Source organism: Candoia aspera, chromosome 17, assembly GCF_035149785.1.
Source record: "Candoia aspera isolate rCanAsp1 chromosome 17, rCanAsp1.hap2, whole genome shotgun sequence".
Taxonomy (NCBI): domain Eukaryota; kingdom Metazoa; phylum Chordata; class Lepidosauria; order Squamata; family Boidae; genus Candoia; species Candoia aspera.
The window spans coordinates 6316934-6340040 of NC_086169.1; the positions used below are offsets into that span (position 1 = coordinate 6316934).

At 50.0% G+C, this 23107-nt stretch overlaps 2 protein-coding genes across 2 annotated transcripts in view; both read left to right on the forward strand.

Moving 5' to 3' along the window:
* The window catches only part of CAPN1 (calpain 1), a 242784-nt gene extending 222709 nt beyond the window's left edge, over positions 1-20075 (forward strand). The window contains exon 24 of the transcript XR_010068829.1: positions 20066-20075. The gene's annotated coding sequence lies outside the window, so the exon portion shown is untranslated. The remainder of the gene's footprint in view (positions 1-20065) is intronic.
* AP5B1 (adaptor related protein complex 5 subunit beta 1) lies at positions 16843-22598 on the forward strand. The gene is made up of 3 exons (XM_063317058.1): positions 16843-17299; positions 17408-17568; positions 19946-22598. Exons 1-3 carry the CDS (start codon positions 17023-17025, stop codon positions 22514-22516), a joined length of 3009 nt encoding a protein of 1002 aa, XP_063173128.1. The 5' UTR covers positions 16843-17022; the 3' UTR covers positions 22517-22598.
* The last annotated feature ends 509 nt before the right edge of the window (positions 22599-23107 follow it).

Consider the following 23107-nt stretch of genomic DNA (forward strand, 5'->3'; position numbering starts at 1 on the left):
ATCTGCTGTTTGGAGGCGTGGTGCGGATGGCGCATGCGTTTGGAAATAACGGTGTTCTTACTTCGGCGCGTTTGACTTACCTGGTTGCTAAACCGGTTTGGGAAGGTTGGCGGCGGCGGCGGCGGCGGCAGCGGCGGCGGGGGGGCGGGGGGAGGAGGAGATGGCAGTTTTGACACCCACGACTTCTGAGTTGGCTCCTGTTTTCCCCTCGGAAAACGGGCACACCCCTTCTTTGGGGATCGGAGGGAAATGTGGATATTTGGGGAAGTATGTATATATTTTTTTCTCTTCCATTCCATTCCTCTCTCTCTCTCTCTCTCTGTCTTTCCAGGTTGGGATCCAGGAGCTGAGAGGGAAATGGGACTTCTGGTAAGGAAGGGGGCCCAGGATCCGGCACATGGGCCTTATCATCCTCCTGATCACCCCTGGGGGGTGGGGGAAGGATCTGAATAGATTTAGAAAGGAGGATTCCTTGGAAGGAACAGAAGAGGGAAGGCAGACTTTGATACTTGCCCCCTCCCCTCCCTTCCCTCCCCTGGAATGGGAGACTTAGTAAACACAGAAAACAAAACTTCAGCAAACAAGGGGGCGGTGCCAGCAGGAAGACAATTGGTGGAAAGGTGCCGATCCCACCGGAGGGGGCAGCTGACCCCTCCCCAATGCCCTGATAAGTAGCCTTAAGGGACGGGAGTTGGCTACTCGGGATAAATCATCCTCCCCCCCCACCCCCATTTATCTGCGGCCCTCCCACTGGATTCCCCCACCCCCACCTTCCGAAGGGCTGAATATACATTAAACGAAAAAAGAAAAAAAAGGGTAAGCGCGTCAAAACGCCAGAGAATGAAGAAAACCCGGTCCGGGTTGCCAGTTGCCAACAGGACCCATTCTGTTCTCTAACCTACCACCTTCGATGGCCACTGTCAAGATTACTGGGCGGGGGGAGGGGGGCTGTTGCGGAAACAGGTTCTTTGTTCTTCTTCCCTTTTCTAAAAACTTCTTGACTTTTGCAAACTTGTGGACGTGAAATCCAAAATCCAAAACAATCCGTGCCCGGGGGATATCATCGTTGAGCAGAGACAAGGAGCTTTCAGAATCAGGGAGATGAGTCTTGCAATTTTTCCCTTAGCCGCCTCCTAAAGCTCTTGGGCTGTGCAAATGCTGGACCATCGTTTGTTTAACATGGTTTACTGAGCAAGCCATCGCTGTGGCTGGGTGTGCGTTTGCACAACTAGATTTGTTGGCCGAGTTGTGCAAGCCACCCCATGATTGGTAAATCATTGTTAACCATGGGTATGCTAACCATGGCTTGGCACATGGTGTGAACCCAGGCAGAACACAGGCCAGGCAGAAAAGGGAAATGTTGTAAGACCATTCAATCCAGAATTTAAGAACACCTTGGAATCTTCTTGCATCTGGCTGTTGGTTGTGTTCCCACAACCAATAAACCCAAGTTGACGAAACAGGTTCTTGTTTACCTTCAGGTCCAATGCAGACACCCCAGCAATTGTTTGCTATTTTTGCAAACAACGCAACGCTCCCCACTGCTCTCTCATCCTGGGTGTGCGTGTGTGTGTGTGTGTGTTCGGAAAGCCTTTGTCATCCGTTTGAATAGCTGGACTGATCTTTCTGGAAAGGTGAGTTTCTTCCTTCCCTCCTTTCTTTTTTCCCTCCCTGCCTTTTTGAGGCTGCCCATCTGCTCCCAAGGTGCGTCCCTGGCTGCTTTGAGGTGAGCGTTTGGGTCAGGCCCGCCCCAGGTGTGTGTCTGTGTGTTTTTTGTGGGGCCTCCCAGAAAAAAGGAGCAAACCTCTGCGAACCAGCCCAAGGAAAGGGGTGGGGACTACGCAAAGGAGAGAGGTGTGCCACTTCGCTCTCCCGCTTGTGGCCCTGCAGATTGTTCTGGAGGCGTCTGGCAGAGCATATCCCAGGAGTAAGTCAGCTGGGCGGATAAAAATTAGGTGGCCTTTCCTGTCTTCTGCTGCGTGGGTTTGCGAGTCCTGGTGCCTTTGAAATGATGTTTATTGCACACTCACACACCTAGGCGTGGTCCTTGGATGCCTCTTTTTCCTAAGGATACAGAGATCTTTGTCATTTTTTTGCAAAAGAGGGAGGGAAGAAGTACATACACCGCTTTATATCCCCTCCTGCTGCCGCACCATAGTTTTTGGGACACGGCCTTGGTTAACTTTTCTGGGGGTTTGGGGAACAGATGGGAGAAGCCTGTTGCCAGTCTCAGGAGGCCTCCAAAGGTGGTCAGAATGCAGGGTGTGGAGAAGCCACACACTCTTAGCCACTCCGAAAAGCCACAGTTGGTTTGCCCTAAGCACAAGGCGCAATCAAATAAACCAAGTGAAGGCTTGGCTGTTGCATCACCTTGATCAGACTCCAGATTATTTCTCTTGTTCAGAAATGAAGAGGATGGAGGCATTACAGGTAGTCCTTGCTTAACGACCATACTTGAGACCTGCATTTTGGTTGCTAAGCGAAGCGGTCATGAAGCGAATCTGACCCGATTTTATGACCTTTTTTGCAGCCGTCGTTAAGCGAATCGCTGAAGGCATTATGCACACCACGTGGTCATTAAGCTGATTATGTGGTTCCCCACTGATTTTGCTTGCCAGAAGCTGGCTAGGAAGGTTGAAAATGGCGATCGTGTGACCACAAGACGCTGTGACAGTCATAAATGCAAACTGGTTGCCAAGCACCAAATTGTGATCACGTGACTGGGGGGGAGAAATGCTGTGACAGTCGTAAGTGTGAGGACCTGTCATAAGTCAGTCTTTTCAACACCGTTGTAAGTCCACACCATCACTAAACGAATGGTTGTTAAGTGAGGACTACCTGTACAGTGCTGAAGCTTTGCAGCAAGCCAGCTTTAACTATAATATGTATTAAATGTATATGCCGCCTGACTCCCAGCTCTACTGTTCGCACTGGGTTCACACAACCCATTAACTCAGGCATGAGGGGGGTAACACACACTAATCCCATTCGGTGTCTGACCTAAACTAGTTATATGTGCACACTACACATAACGTTGGGATTGGGAAATGCCCCAAACCATTTTTGCACCACTTTAACAAAATTGCTCTGCTGTTCAAGTGGAGCAAAACATCGAAAACCCCAGCCCACTTCATTTGGGAACGTGCCAGCTTTGCAAAGCCTTGGATTTGTACGTTGCACTAAGCTCTGTTTGTTAACCACTTTTTATCTCTGGACCGAGCCCCAGAGAGCCACAAACCATTATCAGTCATAATGACTGGGTTCGACTGAAACCGAAACACAGCTTGTGGGTGGCATGTACCCACTTTTTTTTTTTATCCCATTTGCCAGCTGTCCCTGTTATCAGCCATCACTTCATCGGAGTGAGGGCTGCATTCCCCAGTCTCAGTTCATGCCCTCCCATTCAGCCGCAGGGTTGAATGTTAAAACCAAGGAGGATAAGGGAGGGGTCGTTTTCCACCTCACCCCAAAAAGAGGAGCAAATTTGCCAGCCCCTCAAGCCACAGAATCTTCCTGCCACTCAAACTGGCACCTGGGTTGAGGTGGTCCCTCTGGGCAGGATGCTCCAAAGGAGCACCTGATTTTTCACTGCAGGGCTGAGCAGCAGCTTCTCTGCCCCCACATCCTGTGCAGCTTCGGGTTCCTTGCTGGGGGCACTCATCTGCCACGTGGGGGCTTGAGGGCACCATTGTACAATCTGGAGGATGGGGTGCCCCCTGGGCTCTGTTAGCTGGCATTGGGCAGGATTAATTTGCAGCTGGCTCAGCTTGCCCTGTTTACATCCCCATTCACCTTCCTCACCCTTCAAACAGCCCACAAGGCCAGTGCCAAGAGGGTGGATCCTTGAGTGGGGAAACAAGCCAGGATTGGAGCCAAGAATGTTTGCTTTTGAAGGTGGCAGATTCCAAAGTGGGTTTGTGCAACCCGCGCTAGGCTGAAGTGGGAAAATCATATCCACGCATCATGATATTACCATATCATGATGCATGGATATGATGATCGCATCTTGCATGCACCCCTGATATTCTTCTCCCTTTGGAGGTGGGGGCAATGTTGGTTTGCTTAGGGTTACTTGGAAGATGACCAATTGCCCAGACATCAAGGTCTGAGCAAAATCAAGAGAAATTCACAGCACTGGTGCCTAGAGCAATGTTCTTCAACCATGGCAACTTTAAGATTTGTGCATGCTGGCTGGGGAATTCTGGGAGTTGAAGTCCATTCATCTTAAACATGCCAAAGTTGAGAAACACTTGCCCTAGAGAGTGAAAATGGGGGGGACACGAAGTCCTGGGGAACTCCAAAGCTTGTTCAAATGGAATAAGTCTGTTATCAAAGATACACTAGTTATTGCCTCTTCCCATCTCAGATCTCTTTCTTTTTATCCATTAAATACTTCTGTCCTTTAATCAGATATTAGCTCTTATTGGGATGTTCAGGTTCACACAGCATGACAAAATAACTAAAAATGTCCCAGGTTCCTTTGAGCCTAGGCTAGTGGGATTCTTGCACTGTGGAGTGGGTTGGGCTAGATCCGTTTTTCAAACTTGGCCACTTTCAGTTGTGTGGATTTCAAGTCCCAGAATCCCCCAGCCAGGGGGGGGAAGTCCACACACCTTAAAGTGGCCAAGTATGAGCAACAGTGGACTAGATGATCTCTGAGGTCCCTTCAAACCCTGACACTCTATGATCTGGACCTTACAAGGATTTCCCAGCAAGAAAAAAACAGCATGAACACCAAACTGCTGTGCCATACGATTAAAAAACAAAACAAAACTCTATGATTGTGTGAATTGAGCTGAAATGTTCCCATCCTGCCTTCCCCGACACATTTATTTCAACTTTACTGAGCATTTTGCCCCCAGTGTTGAAATAATTCTCCCCCGCCCCCACTCTGAAATCTCAAACAAGATTCGTTCTTATCGTAAATAGAAGCCATCGGAAAATGGTGATGCTTGAAAGTTGCTTACAATTCAAATGATATAATTTACCGATTGGGTTGGGAGAAATGCTGAACCAGTAAGAGCCCTAACAGCTGCATTTGCAGGAGGCTGTAAACCTTGGTTAGTGTTAACCTAGGTTAGGTGTCAGGGAGACACAGCCTGCTGTGTGAAGCCCAACCTAGTTGGTGAGTTCACGAGTCAAGGTATTGTGCAAATCCAGAAAGGGAGTCACGCAGTTAAGGGAGGACATGTCTCTTTCCCAATGCTGTTGGACATCAGCTCCCATCATCCTGACCAGTGGGATGAGTTGGCTGAGGTGGATGGCAGTTGGAATCCAACCTTATGGTGGGAGGCCTTGGGTTTCTTGGTTAAAAAAAAATAGATGCACCAAATGTTTTGTTGCTCACCTGATTTATTCTTACTGCTGTTCATCAGGGCTTCGTCCCTTTATGGCTTGGCAGCTCATTTGAATCTTGCTGCTCTGGTTTACAAACCGTTGTCCGACCACGGTTGTGTGAACTCAGCCGTTTGTGTGTTTGCCGATAAATTCGGATTAAGCAAACTGTGACTTGGGGGTGTGGTGCAACCCAGGCTGTGGTTTACTGTGTCTTGCGAGAACAAGGCGGGTGCTTTTGAAAGACCGGCCACTGCTCAGAAGTTCCCCAAGGGAGACATCCAATTTCTGGCTGCACGTGGGCACCGATTCAGTTGGGCAATGTGAGAGGAAAGGACAGGTATTCCACGCAAGGCACCTGTGTCCTCACCTGACCCGCCACCCGTTCGTACTGGGGGACTACAAGATGGAGATGAGAGCCAGTTTTGTCTAGTGGCTAAGGTGCTGGGCTAGAAACCAGGAGTCTGGGAGTTCTAGTCCCGCCTTAGGCATGAAAGCCGGCAGGTGACCTTGGGCCTGTCGCTCTCTCTCAGCCCAACTCGGTGCAATGCAGACCAGCTTCCTCGTGGGGCACCCCGGGCAACATGACTTGTCACGGCTAAATAGTCTACACATCTGGCTGCCGGACCTGACAAGGATTTCCCAGCAAGAAAAAAAGCAGCATGAACACTGAACTGCTATGCCATACGATTAAAAAAAAAAGGGGAGATGTGGGAGCATCGTACCTGCATGGCCTGGTCTGGTAACAAAAAGGGGCTGACCTAGGCACCAGAGTGTTAGCCTTCATTGGTTTGTTTTAAATACAGACAAAAAGCCAGGCCGCCTCTCTCCCCACTCCTGAAAAATCAAATATGCAAAGGACAGCTGGTGCAGTGATTACAGCCTAAGCCCGCCTCTTTGTGCAAACAAATCTATCTTGGAAGGAATTCTGCAGAAAAGCGGGTGGCGCTGCATCTTTTCCAACCCTTCTCGCTTCTGCAAAGCCCCCCCCGCACTGGTTGCCTCCAGCTGGGCGAACGGAAAGCGTCCGAGTTTTTTGGAATGAGAGGTTGATCCGGGACAGGCTGCGTTGCAAGATTGGCCTCCCCATTCGGGGGGCGTGATGGGGCGTTCCGGGCCCTTTGGGGTTCGGAACTGCGGCATGTGGCGTCGCAGCCTGTGGGAAGAGAGTTAAAGCGTGGTTTATTCAATAAACCATGGTTCATGATGTGGTGCAGGGCAAATGCAAACATGGCCTTCTGGGGATACATGGTCATTCATCAGGGCACACTCAGCTCGGCTGCTAAACACAGTTAGGGTTCTCCAAGGCTACCAACTAGTTTAGCGGGAAAGACTGAATGAATTAAACGTGGATCAAGAATAGAGGCGTAGATCTTGGATTGCTCAAGTGTAAGCAGAGGAGGGCACGCCTCAACCCATCCCATAGTTAATCTTTGGAACTCACGGGCACGAGATGCGGCAGGTGACCAAATCAGGTGGGTTCTGAAGGCAGCAAAAGATTCACTCTAAGGCCAGCTTTTGCACAACGTGCTAGATCAGCAAAAAAATAAGGCTGGGCTGTCGGTGGTTTGGCATCAGCTCAGCCGTTATCTCAGTCTGTGGTGTGAACCAAGTCATTCCTTAAGACAAGCTCTGTTTTATTTGGGCATTGAAAGCTGTGCCAATCTAGCCATAACTTCAGAGTTTGGCATGTTGTGAGAACTCACCCCTTGCTTAGAACGAGAACCTTCAATAATTCTATCTAAGTCGAGACTCCTTGTTCAGGAGCAGTCTACCTCTGAATACTGATTAGAAAGAAGCAAACCAGAAAGGACCATTGCTGTGTCCGCTCCTGCCTAGGGAAGGAATCTACCCACATGCCCATAGGAAACTGAGTTCAGTCGTTTCTTCAGCTCATGTAGCAAGAAAATGCCGGCTATAAGTAAATTTGATGGCCTAGCCTGTTGCCAGTTTCCACCTGAACTTGTAAAAGTACCACACGATGGCTTTTGCATGCAGGAGTTCCTTTTTGAAACCTCATACAATGTTTTAACTTTGTACGCCACGCAGGGTCACATATGCGAGATGGGCGGCTATATAAATTTGCCAAATAAATAAATGCCAATTGCTCAGGGTTCTGGGTTGATCCTACTCAAACACCCAAGGAATGTCAGTCTTTTCTAACTGTTTTTTAAAGTAAAGTTTCAGCTGCACAATGTTGCTGAATCAATTACCAGTTCAGGGTTGGCATTCACTGGGAAATTTGGTCACTTAGCAGGTGGTTTAACATCTGTGCCAACTCAAACCGGGTTGGTAGCTGATGATGTAGAATGTTGTGTGAACCCAGAGAACAGATTCAGAGGGCTGTGCAAGGACAGGCCAACACTTGAAAGAGAAATATAAATTTCCAGTGGGGCAAAACTTCAGCAGAATTGAATCTCCATTTAAGCTCTGTTGTTAAGCTGCTTCTATTAAAAAAAAAACACCCTCTCATCATGGCTTATTCAATTCTGGTTCAATAAGCCAAGATGGCTGGGTTCTCACATTGCACTAAGCCACGCCCTAGTGGTTGGGTGGGGTACAAATAAATAAATAAATAGAACTGGGTTTGGCGTGATGCAAAAAAGTCAAGCAAATCAGATTATGGATAAACACATGAATCAAATCCAAATCTGGGTTCAGACATTGCACAAAGCTCTGGTTTGCTGAATCAACCCCAATGGGCTGGATTCATGGCTGGCTGGGGAATTCTGGGAGTTGAAGTCCACACATCTCAAAGTTGCCAAGGTTGAGAAACACTGGCTTAGTGTGATGTGTGATCCCAGCCGTAGGATTCATAAGTACAGTAGAGCCTCGTGGGCTTCCAAACCCATAAGGCCCATGCCTATGTGGTCAGAGCCGATGGGAGTTGTAGTCCACCCTTTGACGGACCACCAGTTACTCTACTGTTGGGGCAAGGTGTCTTCTTGTTAATTTAAGACCACCAGATCTTGGCTGCAAAGCTCTAGGTGGCCACTAGATGGCATGAAAGAGAGACAGAATGGCTCACTCTGGTGGCGCCCTCTGGTGGTTGTCTGGATGTTTGCAGCCCACTTCTGGTTATCCATTCAGGGTGGGCAAGGAAGGGCCCGGGAACAGCTATGAAAATCCTGGGGTGCCAAGGGGGAGTGGAGGGTACAGGGAGGAAGCTTGGCTTCCAGTCTGCTTGGCCACCTCCGGGCCCATCCCTCTGGCCCCCAGCAGCCGGCCCAACCCGTCAGCCAGAAATGCGGAGTGGTGGTGGACACAGCAGCGACACAGCTCCTACCCGACGGGCCTGGCTGTGGCACCAGCGTAACAGGTTCTTCCAAATACCAGGAGGAGGAGGAGGGAAGGAGGAACTAACAGGAATGACACAGGCTGGCATGTTATGTTGTGGGCACAGCTGGGAAGTTAACAGGATTCTGCAGTCACAATCTTGGCTTGCTGTCTAGGCGAGTTTTCCATTCAGGATGGAATGGGGGGGTAGAAATTCTGAAAGGGCAATGGGAAGCACGCAGGGATTTTATCCCTTTCCTCCTCACCCGGATCCTCTTTCTCCTTGCTTCCTCCCTTCCCTTCCCTTCCCTTCCTTTCCCTTCCAATTCTTTTTTTCTTTCCTCCCTCCCTCTAATTCCCTTCCTTCCTTCTTTCCAATTCTTTTTCCTTCCTTCCTTCCCAATTATCCTTCCTTCCTTCCTTCCTTCCTTCCTTCCTTCCTTCCTAATTCTTTTTCCTTTCTCCCCTCCCCTCCCCTCCCCTCCCCCCTCCTTTCCTTCCTTCCTTCCTTCCTTCCTTCCTTCCTTCCTTCCTTCCTTCCTTCCTTCCTAATTCTTTTTCCTTTCTCCCCTCCCCTCCCCTCCCCTCCCCTCCCTTCCTTCCTTCCTTCCTTCCTTCCTTCCTTCCTTCCTTCCTTCCTTCCTTCCTTCCTTCCCTCTTTCCTGTCCAATACCCCTCCCTCCCTCTCTCCCAGTGAAAGGGGGAAATTCCCTGGTGACCCTCAGAAGCAAGGGAAGCGCTCTTGGAGCCCCCCAGTCTTTTCCTCCAAGGCAGACCCTCTTTTGTGGGCAGCCCCATTGGGGAGACCCCCTGCATTTGGCAAAGCTGTGGAGGCAGAGTGGATCCAATCCTACCAAAACTTCAGCGGGGAAGACAGAAGGAGGAAGAGGCCGAGGACGATCTGCCCGCTCAAGTGGGTGGCCAGGATCCCCTGCGTGCTCACTGGGAGCAATGGGAAATGTCACCCAACAGATAGAAGCGTTAGAAGGCTGCCCAACTCAGCCAGCGTGACTCTGGGCAGCGAGCACCTCGGGGCCAAGAAAGGCTGGAGAAAGGGAGAGAGAGAAGGTTTGGCCTAGTGGTTAAGGTGCTGGGCTAGAAACCAGGAGGCTGTGAGTTCGAGTACCGCCTTAGGCATGAAAGCCGGCTGGGTGACCTCAGGCCAGTCCCTCTCTCTCAGCCCAACCCACCTCACAGGGTTGTGGTTGTGGGGAAAAGAGGAGGAGGAAGGAGCATTAGGCATGTTCCCCGCCTTGAGTTATTTATAAAAATAATAAAGGTGGGATAGAAATAAATAAATAAAAACAATAAATAAACAAAAACAATGTCTCTTAGATCCATCCCAGCCAAAGCTTAGGTTTACACATTTCTGAAAAGCCGCAACAGTTTGTTTGGTGCGGAGTGTTAGGCCAAACTGAATGACCCCGCACAGCCATTTGTCCTGGGCAATGTTGTTGCAAGGCAGAATAGGGAGCTGTGGCATCCTTCTCCCAGGACTACAATTCCCATGTTTCCCCACCGAGAAAGGATGCTGGGGTGGGGTCAGGTCTTGAAGGACATGGGATTTGAACGGGAAGCCAACCAACTCCTGCGTTCATACAACACCTAGCCCTGGGTACTGTTAACTGGGCTATGCTGAGTAAAACCTGCTTTGCTTAGCCCTTTGATTGCTCCAAGCTAACACACCCACACCCACAGACACACACTGGTTTGCCCCCCCCCGCCAGATTTGGAGCTGGCAGAGGGTGGCTGCCAACCTGGCCCCTAGCAAGCGGGCAGGGCCTCCTTCCAACCTCCCTGCGTCCCTCGGCAGCCGATGCTTCAGGCCTGAAGCTGGCGAGGGCAGGAGCCCGAATCCCGGTGTCCCAGATGATGTTAATTTAATAACAGCCCGCTGTGTGTCTGTTGTCTCCCCAACTGCTTTCATCTCCAGCTTGCCTGGCCTGGGTTCGCCAGTGAAACTGCCCGCCCCCTCCTTGGGGACGGGAGGTGTGCAATTAAGCCTCGCTCCGCAGGAGGGAAACTGAGGCAGGCAGGAATGGCGGCCAAAACAACAGGTCAAAGAAATGAAGGCTCAGCACCTTCACAGCCGCGCATTTGGCTGAGCCCCAAATCCTGCTTGGCGAGGAAACGGCTGGATCGTTACCCGTTTCAGACCTGCTTTGCTGGGCCAGCCTTCTGGAGGTGTTTGACCACAGCTCCCATCATCCCCAGCTTGGGTGGCCCACGGGGGCAATGGAAGCAGGCATCCGGCAGGAGGAAAGGCTGTTCTGGACAGTTGGAGTAAGAAACTGGAGCTTGTGCAAGGCTCAAAACCAGGAATCTCTCAAGCTGTACACATTCTTTTTGCCTTAGGGACTAGAAGCTTGGGACTGAAAACGAGCTGATGTGTTGTTTCTGATGGGAGAATCTGTGCTCAGTTAAATCTGCAGGAAACCAAAGCGTGTGCCCTGCTCCTGGTTGGGTGATGATGAGGGGGCCACTGAATGTGTGTCAAGCATTTGTTGGACTGATGGTGTCTGTTGCACCAGTCCCAGTTTCCAAATTGGCTTGCACAAGCAGAATAATAGGTTTGGCATCCATTAACATATGTTTGATGTTATCCTCTTGAATACTACACCCACTAGAACCTTAGCAGGCCATTTGCTAATCCTAGGGGTTTGCACATTAGTGGTTGAAAGAGAAAGCACTCTGTACATCCTCAGAGGCACGGTTTTCCTCAGCTGCCTGAAACAAGTAAAATACGCCTGACCCCAAGCCACAAGCCAGACACATTTTAGCCTCACTTGTCTTGTCCTGTCAAGCCAAGTCTGTGTGGCTAGTGTTGTGCAAATCCAGGCTGTTGCGTTTATGGAGTAAACCATTGTTAGTAAACCATGGGTAAGTGTGTAATACAAACTCAATGGCTGGTTTTGCGTAACCCCTGAGATTACAAAGGTGGCTGGGGAATTCTGGGGTTTGAAGTCCACCCATCTAAAAGTGGCCCAGGCTGAGAAACACTGAGCCTCAAGATCTGGGGTGCCAAACACCTTCCTCCTCCAACTTGGGGGGTGGGGCTTGGCCCCCACCCTCGAGATGGGGCTCGAAAGGAAACGTTAGCACTGTTTCTCCCCTCTTGGCTCTTTCCAGGCCAGATTTGTTTTGATGGACAAAGCTGTTTTGTCGAAATGGAAATCCTCGCCTTCGCCTGGAGCCAAATCTTGGAGGCAGGATGGGTGGTGACCACTCGGGAAACTGGTCTTGGGACCAGTTGCAAGGCGGGTCCCGCGCCAGCAGGCGATGGGGAAGCCGAAAGCGAGGTGGGTCAGATGGGGTGCAGCCGGCTCGAATCAACAGCCGCCGGAGCTGGCGGGTGTTTTCTCCTTCTGCAACAGCTGCTCGGGCCAGCTTGCATCCCTCACAAGGCACGTCAAGTGCACAGCCAGTTTTTTCTTTTTTTTTTACCAGCCAGGGTTGTCAGGAAAGTCATCGACCCACCAGGCTAACGGTGTTTCCCAACCTTGGCAACTTTAAGATGTGTGGACTTCAACTCCCAGGATTCCCCAGCCAGCAAAGCTGAATCCTGGGAGTTGAAGTCCACGCATCTTAAAGTTGCCAAGGTTGGGAAACATTGGGCTAACTACACTTTATACTGTCTTTCTGTCCTGTGTGAGCCCAGCCGTCAAAGCCCAGGAGCCACCATGGTTTACTTAACCATGGTTTGCTCCAAATACTAACCTTGGCTGGGTTTATGCAGCACGCTAAGCAGGAATGCATGGTTAAATGAGGTTTTGTTTTGCTTGTTTTGGCCTAATATGTTTGAGGTTTGTTTGAATATTTCGCTCTTCCGGTGGATTGTGTTCTTTTGTATGTTGGTTTTTTTTTAGTTGTAAGCCGCCCTGAGTCACTCAGGAGTTGGGTGGCTTATGAAAGAAAGAAAGAAAGGTCACAGCTTCATGAGGTCATGCTGTCACAAACAAGAAATGCCCCTTTCTGCTCTTGCACGGGGGGCGTGTGGTAAATCCAGTGGTTCATAGAACATGGTTCGTGGCTTAGGATTTGGGTGAATCTCACTCATCATAGCTTATTTCACAGTTAAGGCAAACAATGTCCTGGTGGGAAGATGGAGAATTCGCTGGCTTCAGAGGACGAGCTAGTACAGGTAGTCCTCACTTAACAACCATTCGTTTAGTGACAGTTTGGACTTATGACTGTGCTGAAAAATTGACTTACAACCAGTCCTTGCACTTATGACCGTCGCAGTGTCCCTGCAGTCACATTATCACAATGGGCATTTAGCAACCGGTTCACATTTATGGCCGTCCCAGCATCCTGTGGTCACGGGATCACCATTTTTGACCTTCCTGGCTGGCTTCTGGCAAGCAAAATCAGTGGGGAACCACATGATTCGCTTAACAACTGCATGGTTTGCTTAACGCCCACAGTGATTCACTTAATGACTGCTGCAAAAAAGATCGTAAAATTGGGTCGGATTTGTTTAACGACCGCTTCGCTTAGCAACCGAAATCCCGGTCCCAATTGTGGTCGTTAAGCAAGGACTACCTGTAGCCATGCTGGATCGGCACCCAGCCTTTAAAGACCAACCCTGGGGGTCGTTTGTGTGATTGAGCCCCAGCTTTGTGTCCAGATTTTCAGAAAGCCATTTTGCATGGAGAAAAAGTCCCGTTTGCCCCAAAAGTTACACCAGGGAGACGGGCTTGGGCTGCTGATGAAAACCGGCGCAACAGCTTAAGGAGATGTTGGCTTGCAACTCCTCCTGGGCCAGAGTGCAGGTGACGGCAGAAACAAGCCTCGGCTTGCAGCAGTTTCGTTGAGCGCGGCCTGCTAACAGTTCACAAAACCGCTTCACTTGCTTCCCCCCACACCCCTAGGGGGACAAGCGGTACCACCTCACGGCGTCCTTCGAAAAGGCGGCTGGCTCCAGGAGGCCGAGATGAGCACTCTGCACGTGCTCTGGGTGCCTTCTGTGAATCTTTCCTTTCCCAATAGATCGGCAGCAGGCCTGCAAAGAGGTCTTTTAAAAAGTTTGAAATGTCTACCGTAGCTTCCCACCCAAAACCCAATTTAACATTAATTTCCCTTTGGGCCGGGTTCACACAAGGCATCGGCCATTTATTTATGAAATTCATCTCCTGCCTTTCCTTCAGGAACTCAAGGTGGCATATATAGAACTATTCCCCCCACAACAACCCTGCGAGGTAGGCTAAGCTAAGAGCAAAGGGTTGGCCCTTCAGTTGGGACTGAAAGGGACTTGAACCTGGGGCTCCCCAGTGCCAAACCAACTTCACATTGACTAACCCACTCTAATAATATGGGTTTTAAACAACTGGCTTGGCAACACGGGTCAAGTCAACCATCGTAGTTTATTGATTATGGTTTGTGGCTCAGTGTTCGGCAATCTGTGTCTTACTAAATAATCCATGGCTTAGTGGTCTGTGTACAGCTCCCTGTGAACCTTGGTTTGTGTGTGTGTAGGGGTGTGTGGCTTAAACTGCAGTCTGTATTGGGGTTTGGGGTTGATTTATGTTCACAGGTATTGTGCCAGCCCAGAAAATGAGTTGTACAGGTTGTGTGAACTCAGCCAGAGTGTAACTTGCTGTAATCCCCAAATCCTAAAATGCAAAGAGAACGAGCAGTGATTTATTGCTCAAGTTTTGCTTTCTGCATTTATTGGTTTGTTTTTATCTGGCAAACAGGGCCCCTTACAAGTATTCTTGTTGAGGAAACAGAATGTTTGCAGCCAGACAGATCGCTTGTCCAAAGCCCATGTGAAGGCTTGACACTATAAAAGTTTCATTAGCTGATACTTAGAAAGTAAGAAAAGGAACATTGCTGTTATTCAGGTCTTTCCGGCAACAGCCCTGCTAGCTGGGGATTATGGGCGTTGTAGTCTCGTTGGGAATGGATGGTTGAGTCTACCTTGGTTCACTTTTGAAGGCTTGGAAACTCAGTTTTGAGAGATCCAACAAAAAGCTGTAATAAAACTGCTCATTGGACAGGCAGGTAATACAGGCAACCGGTTCGCATTTATGACCGTTGCAGGGTCCCATGGTCATGTGATCACCATTTTTGGCTCTCCTGTCTGGCCTCTGGCAAGCCAAATCAATGGGGAGCCACATGTTTTGCTTAACAACCAGTGATTTGCTTAACGACCACTGCAAAAAAGGTCATAAAATTGGGTTGGATTCACGTAATGACTGCTTCACTTAGCAACCAAAATGCCCAATTGGGGTCGTTAAACGAGGACTACCTGTAAACAGTCTAATATAAAAATTCACACTAACAGTAAAAGTCCTGCTGAAGTAGTTGCCCCTTCAAAAGGATGACAGATCTAAGCTTTCCAACAGCTCATTCATCTTTCCTATTGCAAAAATGTTTGAAATGACTTTTAAAAACAACCCCCTCTTTAAAAAGAAAAAAGACAAATGGAGCTATTTAGTTTGGTCCAGCAGATTAGGGTAACCAAGTCAATTGTGGGTTGTTCAACAGACCATGGTTTAAAATCAATGTGTGACTTCTGTGTTGCAAATCACAGTTAAGCTCGGCATGAAACGTAAAAAGAATAAAATATGGCAGAATGTGCTGCAGTCCCGAACGAGCAACAAATAAACAGGGGTGTGGCTTTCAGAAACAGTATTTCTGCGTGATACAAGCTGGGAAGTGAATGAATAAAGGGATTACAGTTTTAGGCTAGCATAGAAATGACTCTCAAAAAGAGCATAATATATATATATATTATCATCTTGATGAGCTGGGAAACCTTTTTGAAGGAAGACGACGTTGCACAGAGGCTGATTAATATTCATGTAACTCCCACCTGAAATATAAGGTAAAGTCTTCAAGCAGCATGTCTGTGCAGTTTTCTTGGCAACCCACAGAAGTGGGTTGCCACTGCCATTCTGAGATTTTTTTCACCTTCCCAAGGTAGCCTGCAGGCCTGGCCTCTCCTGGTGGTCTCCCATCCAAAGAAAACCCTAGTGAAACCTCCTTAGCTAACTTTTCCTGCTGAGACAACTTGACTGTAAATTCAGAGGTATGAAACCAACATTTGACTGTGGCAAGTACGCCTCTTTCCTAAGTTTTGTTTATCTACTAATACTGCTGTGTCCCCCGTTACAAAGCCCACCCACAGCAGCTAGGTGGATATAGTAACAGAAACACTAACAACATTACCATATAATAATGTATTTGCCAAAATGTATATGCTCTCTCCTGTTCAGATTCTCGGTGGCCGACAAGAAGGTCAAGTGTCCACAAGGTCATAAAATCCATCCATAAAACCGTAAATAATAAACCATGCTATTCAAAACTACAGATATGTCTGTAACTACCATCAAATGCTGATGATATCAGTAATAATCCTTCTTCACAACAGCTGGCTTCTGGTAGACATTTGCCTTCAGAATGCTTCCAGATCAGCTGCACGCTCGGCGCTAAATCACCACCGTTTCTGGCATAAACCACCAGTGGGTTTGTGCGACACGCTACAGCAGGATTTCTCAACCAGGATTCCGTGGCACCCTTGGGTTCCACAAGAGGTCCCGAGGGGTCCCCTGGGAGATCACGATTTATTTAAAAAATGATTTCCAATTCGGGCAACTTCACCTTAAAGAGCTAAGTTTCATTCTTTATTTTTAGCTTAAGAACACCATGAATGCATCTATACAGGCCTGTCCATGAAACGCATATAATAATTTGGTAACTTCTGGCCTATATCTGAGCCTGAACATGCAGGAGCTCCCCGAGGCATGAAAAATATGTCAAGATCTCCTCCGGGGTCGAAAGGTTGAGAAAGGCTGTGCAAAGTTTGCCCACGTTTCTCCACGTTGCAGAAAGAGGCTTGAGTTTGGGATGATGGTTGTGGGGGCACCTGGCATTTAGGATATACACGCAACAAGAAAGCAATTATTCATAAACTCTGGTTTATGTTTGGTAGGGCGGCGTTCATGCCAAAAAACCATGCCTTGGCAAGCCGAGGTGTAACTGATGCGGCGGGAACCTCTCTGCTCCTCCGCTCTTTCTTTATTTTTTAAAATCCGAATTCACTCCAGCGTGGGAAATCCGGCGGGGCCGGTCGCCGCCGCTCCTCGCGCGCCCTCTGGCGGCCGCCGCGGAATCGCCGCGAAGGGAAGGCGGAAGCGGCGCCGGGCCGGGCTGGCACCGAGCGGCGGAGAGGTCGGGGCGGCGGGGGGCGCGCGTCCGCGGGGCCCCGGGGGCGGGGCAGCCGCCTCGCCTTTGCGCATCGAGCGCCCGGGGAGCGGCCGCGCGCCTCGGGGGTCTTCCCGGCCCGGGCGCTGCATTGCAAGGGCGCGCGGGGCGTTTGGAGAGCCTCGGGGGGCCCCCCCGAGTGTGGGGGGCTCCAGAGAAGCGAGGGAGGGGTCTGAATCCGGAGTAGCGCGCGGGGAGGGGGGGATGCGGCCGTGCCCGCCCTTTGCCCCTTTTGGGCCCCCCAGAACCGGCTTGGCAGCGCCGGAGAAGCCCGTGGCGCCCGCGGGCGCCAGGAGGGGTCCGGCTCCTCTCCGCGGCGCGCACGCGCGGACGTCGATTCTCTTTCTTGCGCAATCCAGAATAAGGTTTTTTTTCTCTCAATCCGAAGCAGGGCATCCTATTGGGGGAGGGACCTCTCTAGGCCATCCAATCGTGTTGAGAGGAGGCGACAGGTGGAGGTGGAACACCGTGGCATCCCCAGGTTGGCATCAGCTGGATCGGATCGAAATTGATTCCCATCTGGGGATTTAGCCAGGATTAAAAATTCCTCTCCGTTACCATATCTTATCACTGTCTTTGTGTCTCCCAGTCTTCACCATGGGGTCCAGAGGAGGGGAGAACTGGGCTGGCACCGTTGATGCTTTCCGCTTGTCCCCCACGGCGTTCCTCCTGTCCCACGGGGCCGGGGACTCCTTTGCGGCCGACCTGTTGAATGAACTACGGAGCGAAAGACTGGGGGAGCCGATCAAGGTACAGCTACACCCTGGATTTAGGTTGCAAATGTAGGAACCGGAACTGGACTATGGGAAGAGATCCAGTTGTTTACAGCTGGGCCCTTGCATTTTTCTCATGTCAATGTTTCTCAACCTGGGCAACTTTAAGATGGGTGGGCTTGGACTCCCAGAATTCCCCAGCCAGCCATGCTGGCTGGGGAAGTCTGGGAGTTGAAGTCCACCCATCTCAAAGTTGCCCAGGTTGAGAAACACTGCACTAAGCTATGATTCATTTAATTAGGGCTTGTTGAACAAATGAAAGTTGCCTGGGCTGACACAGAACTCTAAGCCATGGTTTATAAACTTCAGTGCTTTATTTATTTATCTATTTATCAATTTTTTTTATCACTGCCCATCTCCCTGGCAAAGGAGGGACTCTGGGCGGTTTACAATAAAAATGGAGTTAAAATCCAGCCAATTATAAATACGGTAAGAGTAAAAAAAAAATCTAGATGGCAGAAGTTCTCAGTCAGTCCCTGAGTATAATGGGCCCTTTTAGAACCATTATGGTTCCTTTGTCGATCAGTTGGCTTAGTGCTTTGCAGACTAAGTCAGATGGCTTTACCCTGAGTGTGAATCCATCTGATGTGATCAGTTGATAAAAGCACATTTTAAATGACAGTGTTAATGGAAGGGCTTATGGCATTTAAAAATTAACTTTTTTCCTGGCATTGACTGATTTGGCTTCTGATCTGTTGTTAGAAGGGGGCATTCAATGATATTTTTTTTTAAAAATCATACCTCCAGAGGAAGGAATTCCAAATCTGCATGTCCGTGCACTAATCCAGCCTTTTTCAACTTTTTGACCCTGGAGGAACCCTTGAAATATTTTTCAGGCCTTGGGGAACCCAATACAGGCCAGACGTTACACAATTATTTTATTTGTTTTATGTTTAGGCCTGTCTGTATGCATTAACAGTGCTCTCAAACTGACAATAAAGAATGAAACTTACCTCTCTAATGTGAAGTTGCCCAAATTGGAAATAATTTTTTAAATAAATCGTGAACCCCTAGGGACATCTCGTGGAACCCTGGTTGAGAAACCCTGGTTGAATCTGTACTAGCAGCTGCACAAACACGGAAAACTTGTTGTTTTATAATGTTTGTTAAGAGTTTTTACATAGAAACACGGAAAACTTTGAAGTGATTTTTTTGTATAATATTTTTATAGATACTAATCGTTGCCAACTAATTTTCCAATCTATTAAGCACAACTATCTGCCTCTACCACAGAGGCATTTGTTTGTTTATTTATTTATTAATCAAATTTATCACCGCCCATCTCCCAAAAGGGACTCTGGGCGGTTTACAATAAAACTGTAAAACACTATAATGCGTAATACAAGCAATATAATAAAAACCTTGATGGCTGGAAGTTCTTTATGATTTGCAGGCAGAGCTGGGTCCTTCTAAGAAACTAACCATGCTAAGGCTTTAAAAACACACTATGTGCATTTTCCAGTTTCTCCCAAGGCTTGATACAGATTTTGAAAACACAAACAGGTGGTCCTCACTTAATGACTACAATTGGGACCAGAATTTCAGTTGCTAAGCAAAGTGGCCATTAAGCAAATCTGACCCAATTTTACAACCTCATTTGCAGCAGTCGTTTAGCAAATCACCATGGGCGTTAAGTGAACCACATGGTCTTTAAGCGAATCATGTGGTTCCCCATTGATTTTGCTTGCCAGAAGCTGGCCGGGAAGGTTGAAAATGGTGATCATGTGACCACAGGATGCTACAACTGTCATAAATGTGAACTGGTTGCCAAGCGCCCAAATCGTGATCACGTGACCGCAGGGATGCTGTGACAGTTGCGTGAGGACCGGTAGCAAGTCAGTATTCCCAGCACCGTTGTAAGTCTGAACCATCACTAAATGAATGTTTTTAAGCGAAGACTACCTGTACTTTGATATATTCTCATCTTCCAGGCCAAAAAGCAGATCCAAGGTTTTCAACTGGCTTGGTTGGGGATCAATTCAGGTTGAGTTCCAACAGGGCCGTGTTTTGAAAACGGTTTTTAAAAGAAAGACCTGCAGAATTTGCCCGATTTGTTTGTGGCGGAGCAGAGTCAGAATTTCTGGAGAAAGGAAAAGTTTGGACTGAGCTCTTTTGGAAGGTGGATGAAAAAACAGTTTAGTTTTGTTTTGGAAAAGGGAGGCATTTTTGACCCTTCCCAGAAAGTAGAGAGCCCCCAGTTTTTCAGGTATGCCGAAATAAATATCTTAATATTTTCTAAGGCTGCCTTTTGCTTCCCTCCGTCTCAAATAAAATCACAACCGATGTTTTGCAGCACCACCTGATCCTGTTATTCCCCACTATCGTCCCCAGATAACATTCCTTCTGTCTTGCAGCTCTCAATGCTGGCTTTATTCTTAGAATACCCCACCCTGATGTGCCCCGATGCCAAGACGGGTCAGGAAGCTGCAGCGTCCCTCCTCGCCCTCTTTGCCCAGCTGAACCTCTCCCCCAAGCACGTCAGCCTCCGGTGCAACCTGCTCTTCGCCGCCGAGACAGTGCTGGTGGCCACCGACGGCCTCGGTGAGGACTGCCCAACCTCGCATGAATTGCTCTCCATTCTGCTCCACCTGGTTTCCGACCTGAATGACGGCCGCGGAGGGGCCACCGAGCGGCCCGTCCGGGCCGCAGCTTGCGAGTGCCTGCGAGAACTGGAATGCTGCTACTCCGGGTTCCTTCTGCACCGCCTGGAGATCCTACGCTCTTTGCAACAACAGGAGATATCGGGGCTCCACCAGGGTTACACCCTGCTGTACAGCGAGGCGCTGCGCAATGCGGTCCTGCTCCTGGCCCGGAGCGGACAAGGGTGCCTCGGGGAACTTCTCGCGAGCAACGGGGACTTGATGTGGGAGGCTACGAAGGAAGTGGGCAAGCTCTCGCCAGCTTGCATCGAGCAGCTGGTTCTCTTGCCCTGCCCTGCGGACCTCAAGGAGTTGAAATTGGTTCTCTCGGCCCTACTGGACAGCAGCTACCTCCTGACCCCGGCCGCTCAGAGCCATCTCTTGTGGCGTCTGGCTCAGGCAGTGAGCGTGGTGCGCACCCAGTCGCCCGCTATTTTCAAAGCCCAGCTGGTGCGTCTCTTTGGCACGGCCAGTGTGACTCTCGAGCACGCTGTCTTGCTGCTGAAATCTCTCTTCACCGACAGCCTCTTCACCTCCGAGGACGAGTCCTTCCTCCTGCGCCACCTGGTGGGGTTGGCGCAGCACCCGGCTCTCCCTGACCCTGTGAAACTTTTCCACCTGGATTGTCTTTTGCACTTCCCTGAAAACCGCCCGCTGGTCTCGGGAACCGACGAGAGGCTGCCGGTTCTGCTCACGCCCCGCACAACGTCGGGTCTTTTCCCCGGGTTCTTCCAAGATCAGGGTACCGTCTTGGCCCGGATGAATTTACTGTCCCTCGTGTGCATAGAAAGCGAGGGACCCAGTGCTGAACGTGGGGCGGGTTACCTTCTGGACCACGTCCTGGCCCTCGGAGGGCTAGTCACCAGAGGGGGAGGACTGGACGCCACTCGGCTTTTTTTTCGAGCGGCCTTTATTTTTGCCCAGTATTTTGGCTCGCGGGCACAGCCCATGGCAGAATTGATCCAGTGCCTGCTGGATCTGTACCGTCAGAACTGCACCTTGGCCCCTAACATCATCAATCTGTTGGACGAGTCATGGAAGATGCTGGAAGAGTCCAACTGGGCTAGGACCCTTGCCCGAGCCCTGCAAGAATTTGTTGTGAGCATCCCCTTGCAAGAGAAAGACCTGGGTTGGCACCTCAAGATTTTGGCCCGGCTGGCAAAGGAGAAGGATGTTCCTCAAGGGAGCACCATGCAGTTCTTGGCTCAACTGGTTGCCTCGGGCAAACTTGGGGACTGGCGCTCCGGGCAGATCCTTCTGAGCGTTTGCCGTAACCTGATGGTACTTCACCCGTCGCCTGCTCTGTCCCAGCTGGCGGCCCTCCTGCATGCCATCTCCCTCGGCCACACGGACGTGGATGTCCAGGACCGAGCTTGCTTTTATCATACGCTGCTCACCAACCTTTCCAGTGAAAAATTAAGAGCCGTGCTGGCCCCAGAAGGTCCTGTCAAGACTCGGACGCTCTCCTCGTCCATCGTAGCCGACAGCGAGAGCTTTGTGGCCGCCCTGACGGTCCACCCGGTGGAGCCTGCCCCTCTGAGGCTGCAGCGGGTCGAGATTTCGGGGGACACCCCTCCAGAGCCTCCCGCCGAGCAGGAGGTGGACGGGTACTGCCAGTGGCTGCTGGCAACCCGGTCTCCCTCACGGCTCAGTTTGGCGTACCAGCTGGTCCATGCGGGGCCTGGCACGCCTCCCTACGACCTCCTCCTCTGCGTGGTGCTTCGTTTCACGTGCGCCAGCCCCCATTACGAGCCGGTGCCCGAGCTCTGCGTTCCGTGCCTTTCCGCGCATCGCCCGTCCCCAACAGTGAGGCTGACGCTGCAGCCACGTTGCCCGTACCCAACGCGGCTGACCACTTCTGCCCTTTATACGACACAAGATGGACTCACCCGCTTGAGTCAGCTAGAAACCCTCGAGGTGGCCTTCCCCGACCTTTTCTTGCCTCTGCCAGTCCCTGCCTGGTCTTCCGAGAAACTTCACCACCTTTTCGATGCACTCTGGCAGCGCATGCACCCTGACGCCGAAGAAGCCCATGCAGAGAGCCTCACCGTCTGGCCGCTCCCACCTCGATCCTTAGAGGGCCTGGTGCATGACCAGTTTCGCAGATTTATCCTGACTGAGCAAGCAAACAGCTATGGCATCGCCCTGACTTTACCACCTCGGTACCACATCCTGTTACAGGTGCAGAGTGTGGAAGATGCAGCCCGGGTGAGCATTCGCACTGACAATTGGAAGCTACTGCCCTCGCTGAATCACTATCTGCAGAGCCTGGTGAAGGCCAGCTGACCACGCAACACTGCCGGGTGGGGAAGGGAGCAGTGGTGGGGACACAACCCCACATCACCCGCTTTTGGATGGTACGCTAAAATCCTCAGAAATGTTTGCAATAAAATTTGTCTTTTGCAACTCCAGTGTGGCAAACCGGACAGAGAAGGCGGAGGTGTTTTGGGAGGCCCGGTTTAGCTTTGGGGAACCACCAAAATTTGTCCTTTTTACATTTTGCTGGCCGTTGACCGAATAAATATTATTGATTGATTGGGAAACCACCAAGATTGGACATAGGCAAATGGGAAATGGAGTGACATGAAACGGCCAAACCAACTAACCATGTGGCTTAATGGGATGGCCTGATTCAGAACATGCTAAGATAGATAGGGGCTGCGTTCCCACCACATGCTGAATCACAAACCACCCATTTCTCTCTCAGATTAATGTGTTGTGCAAACTCATGTCTGTATAAGTTCCAAGGAAAGCTATTTGTTGACCTAGAGCCATGGTTTTCAAACTTGGGCTGTTTTAAGATGTGTGGACTTCAACTCCCAGAGTTCCTCAGCCAGCATGGCTGGCTGAGGAGTTCTGGGAGTTGAAGTCCACACA

What these genes read in the sequence shown, in the direction of transcription:
- AP5B1 (XM_063317058.1), top strand. Translation starts at nt 17,023, where the DNA reads ATGCGGCCGTGCCCGCCCTTTGCCCCTTTTGGGCCCCCCAGAACCGGC. An exon ending in GAACACCGTGGCATCCCCAG is followed by an intron (nt 17,300 to 17,407) that starts GTTGGCATCAGC and finishes TGTGTCTCCCAG; the next exon opens with TCTTCACCATGGGGTCCAGA. An exon ending in GACTGGGGGAGCCGATCAAG is followed by an intron (nt 17,569 to 19,945) that starts GTACAGCTACAC and finishes TCTGTCTTGCAG; the next exon opens with CTCTCAATGCTGGCTTTATT.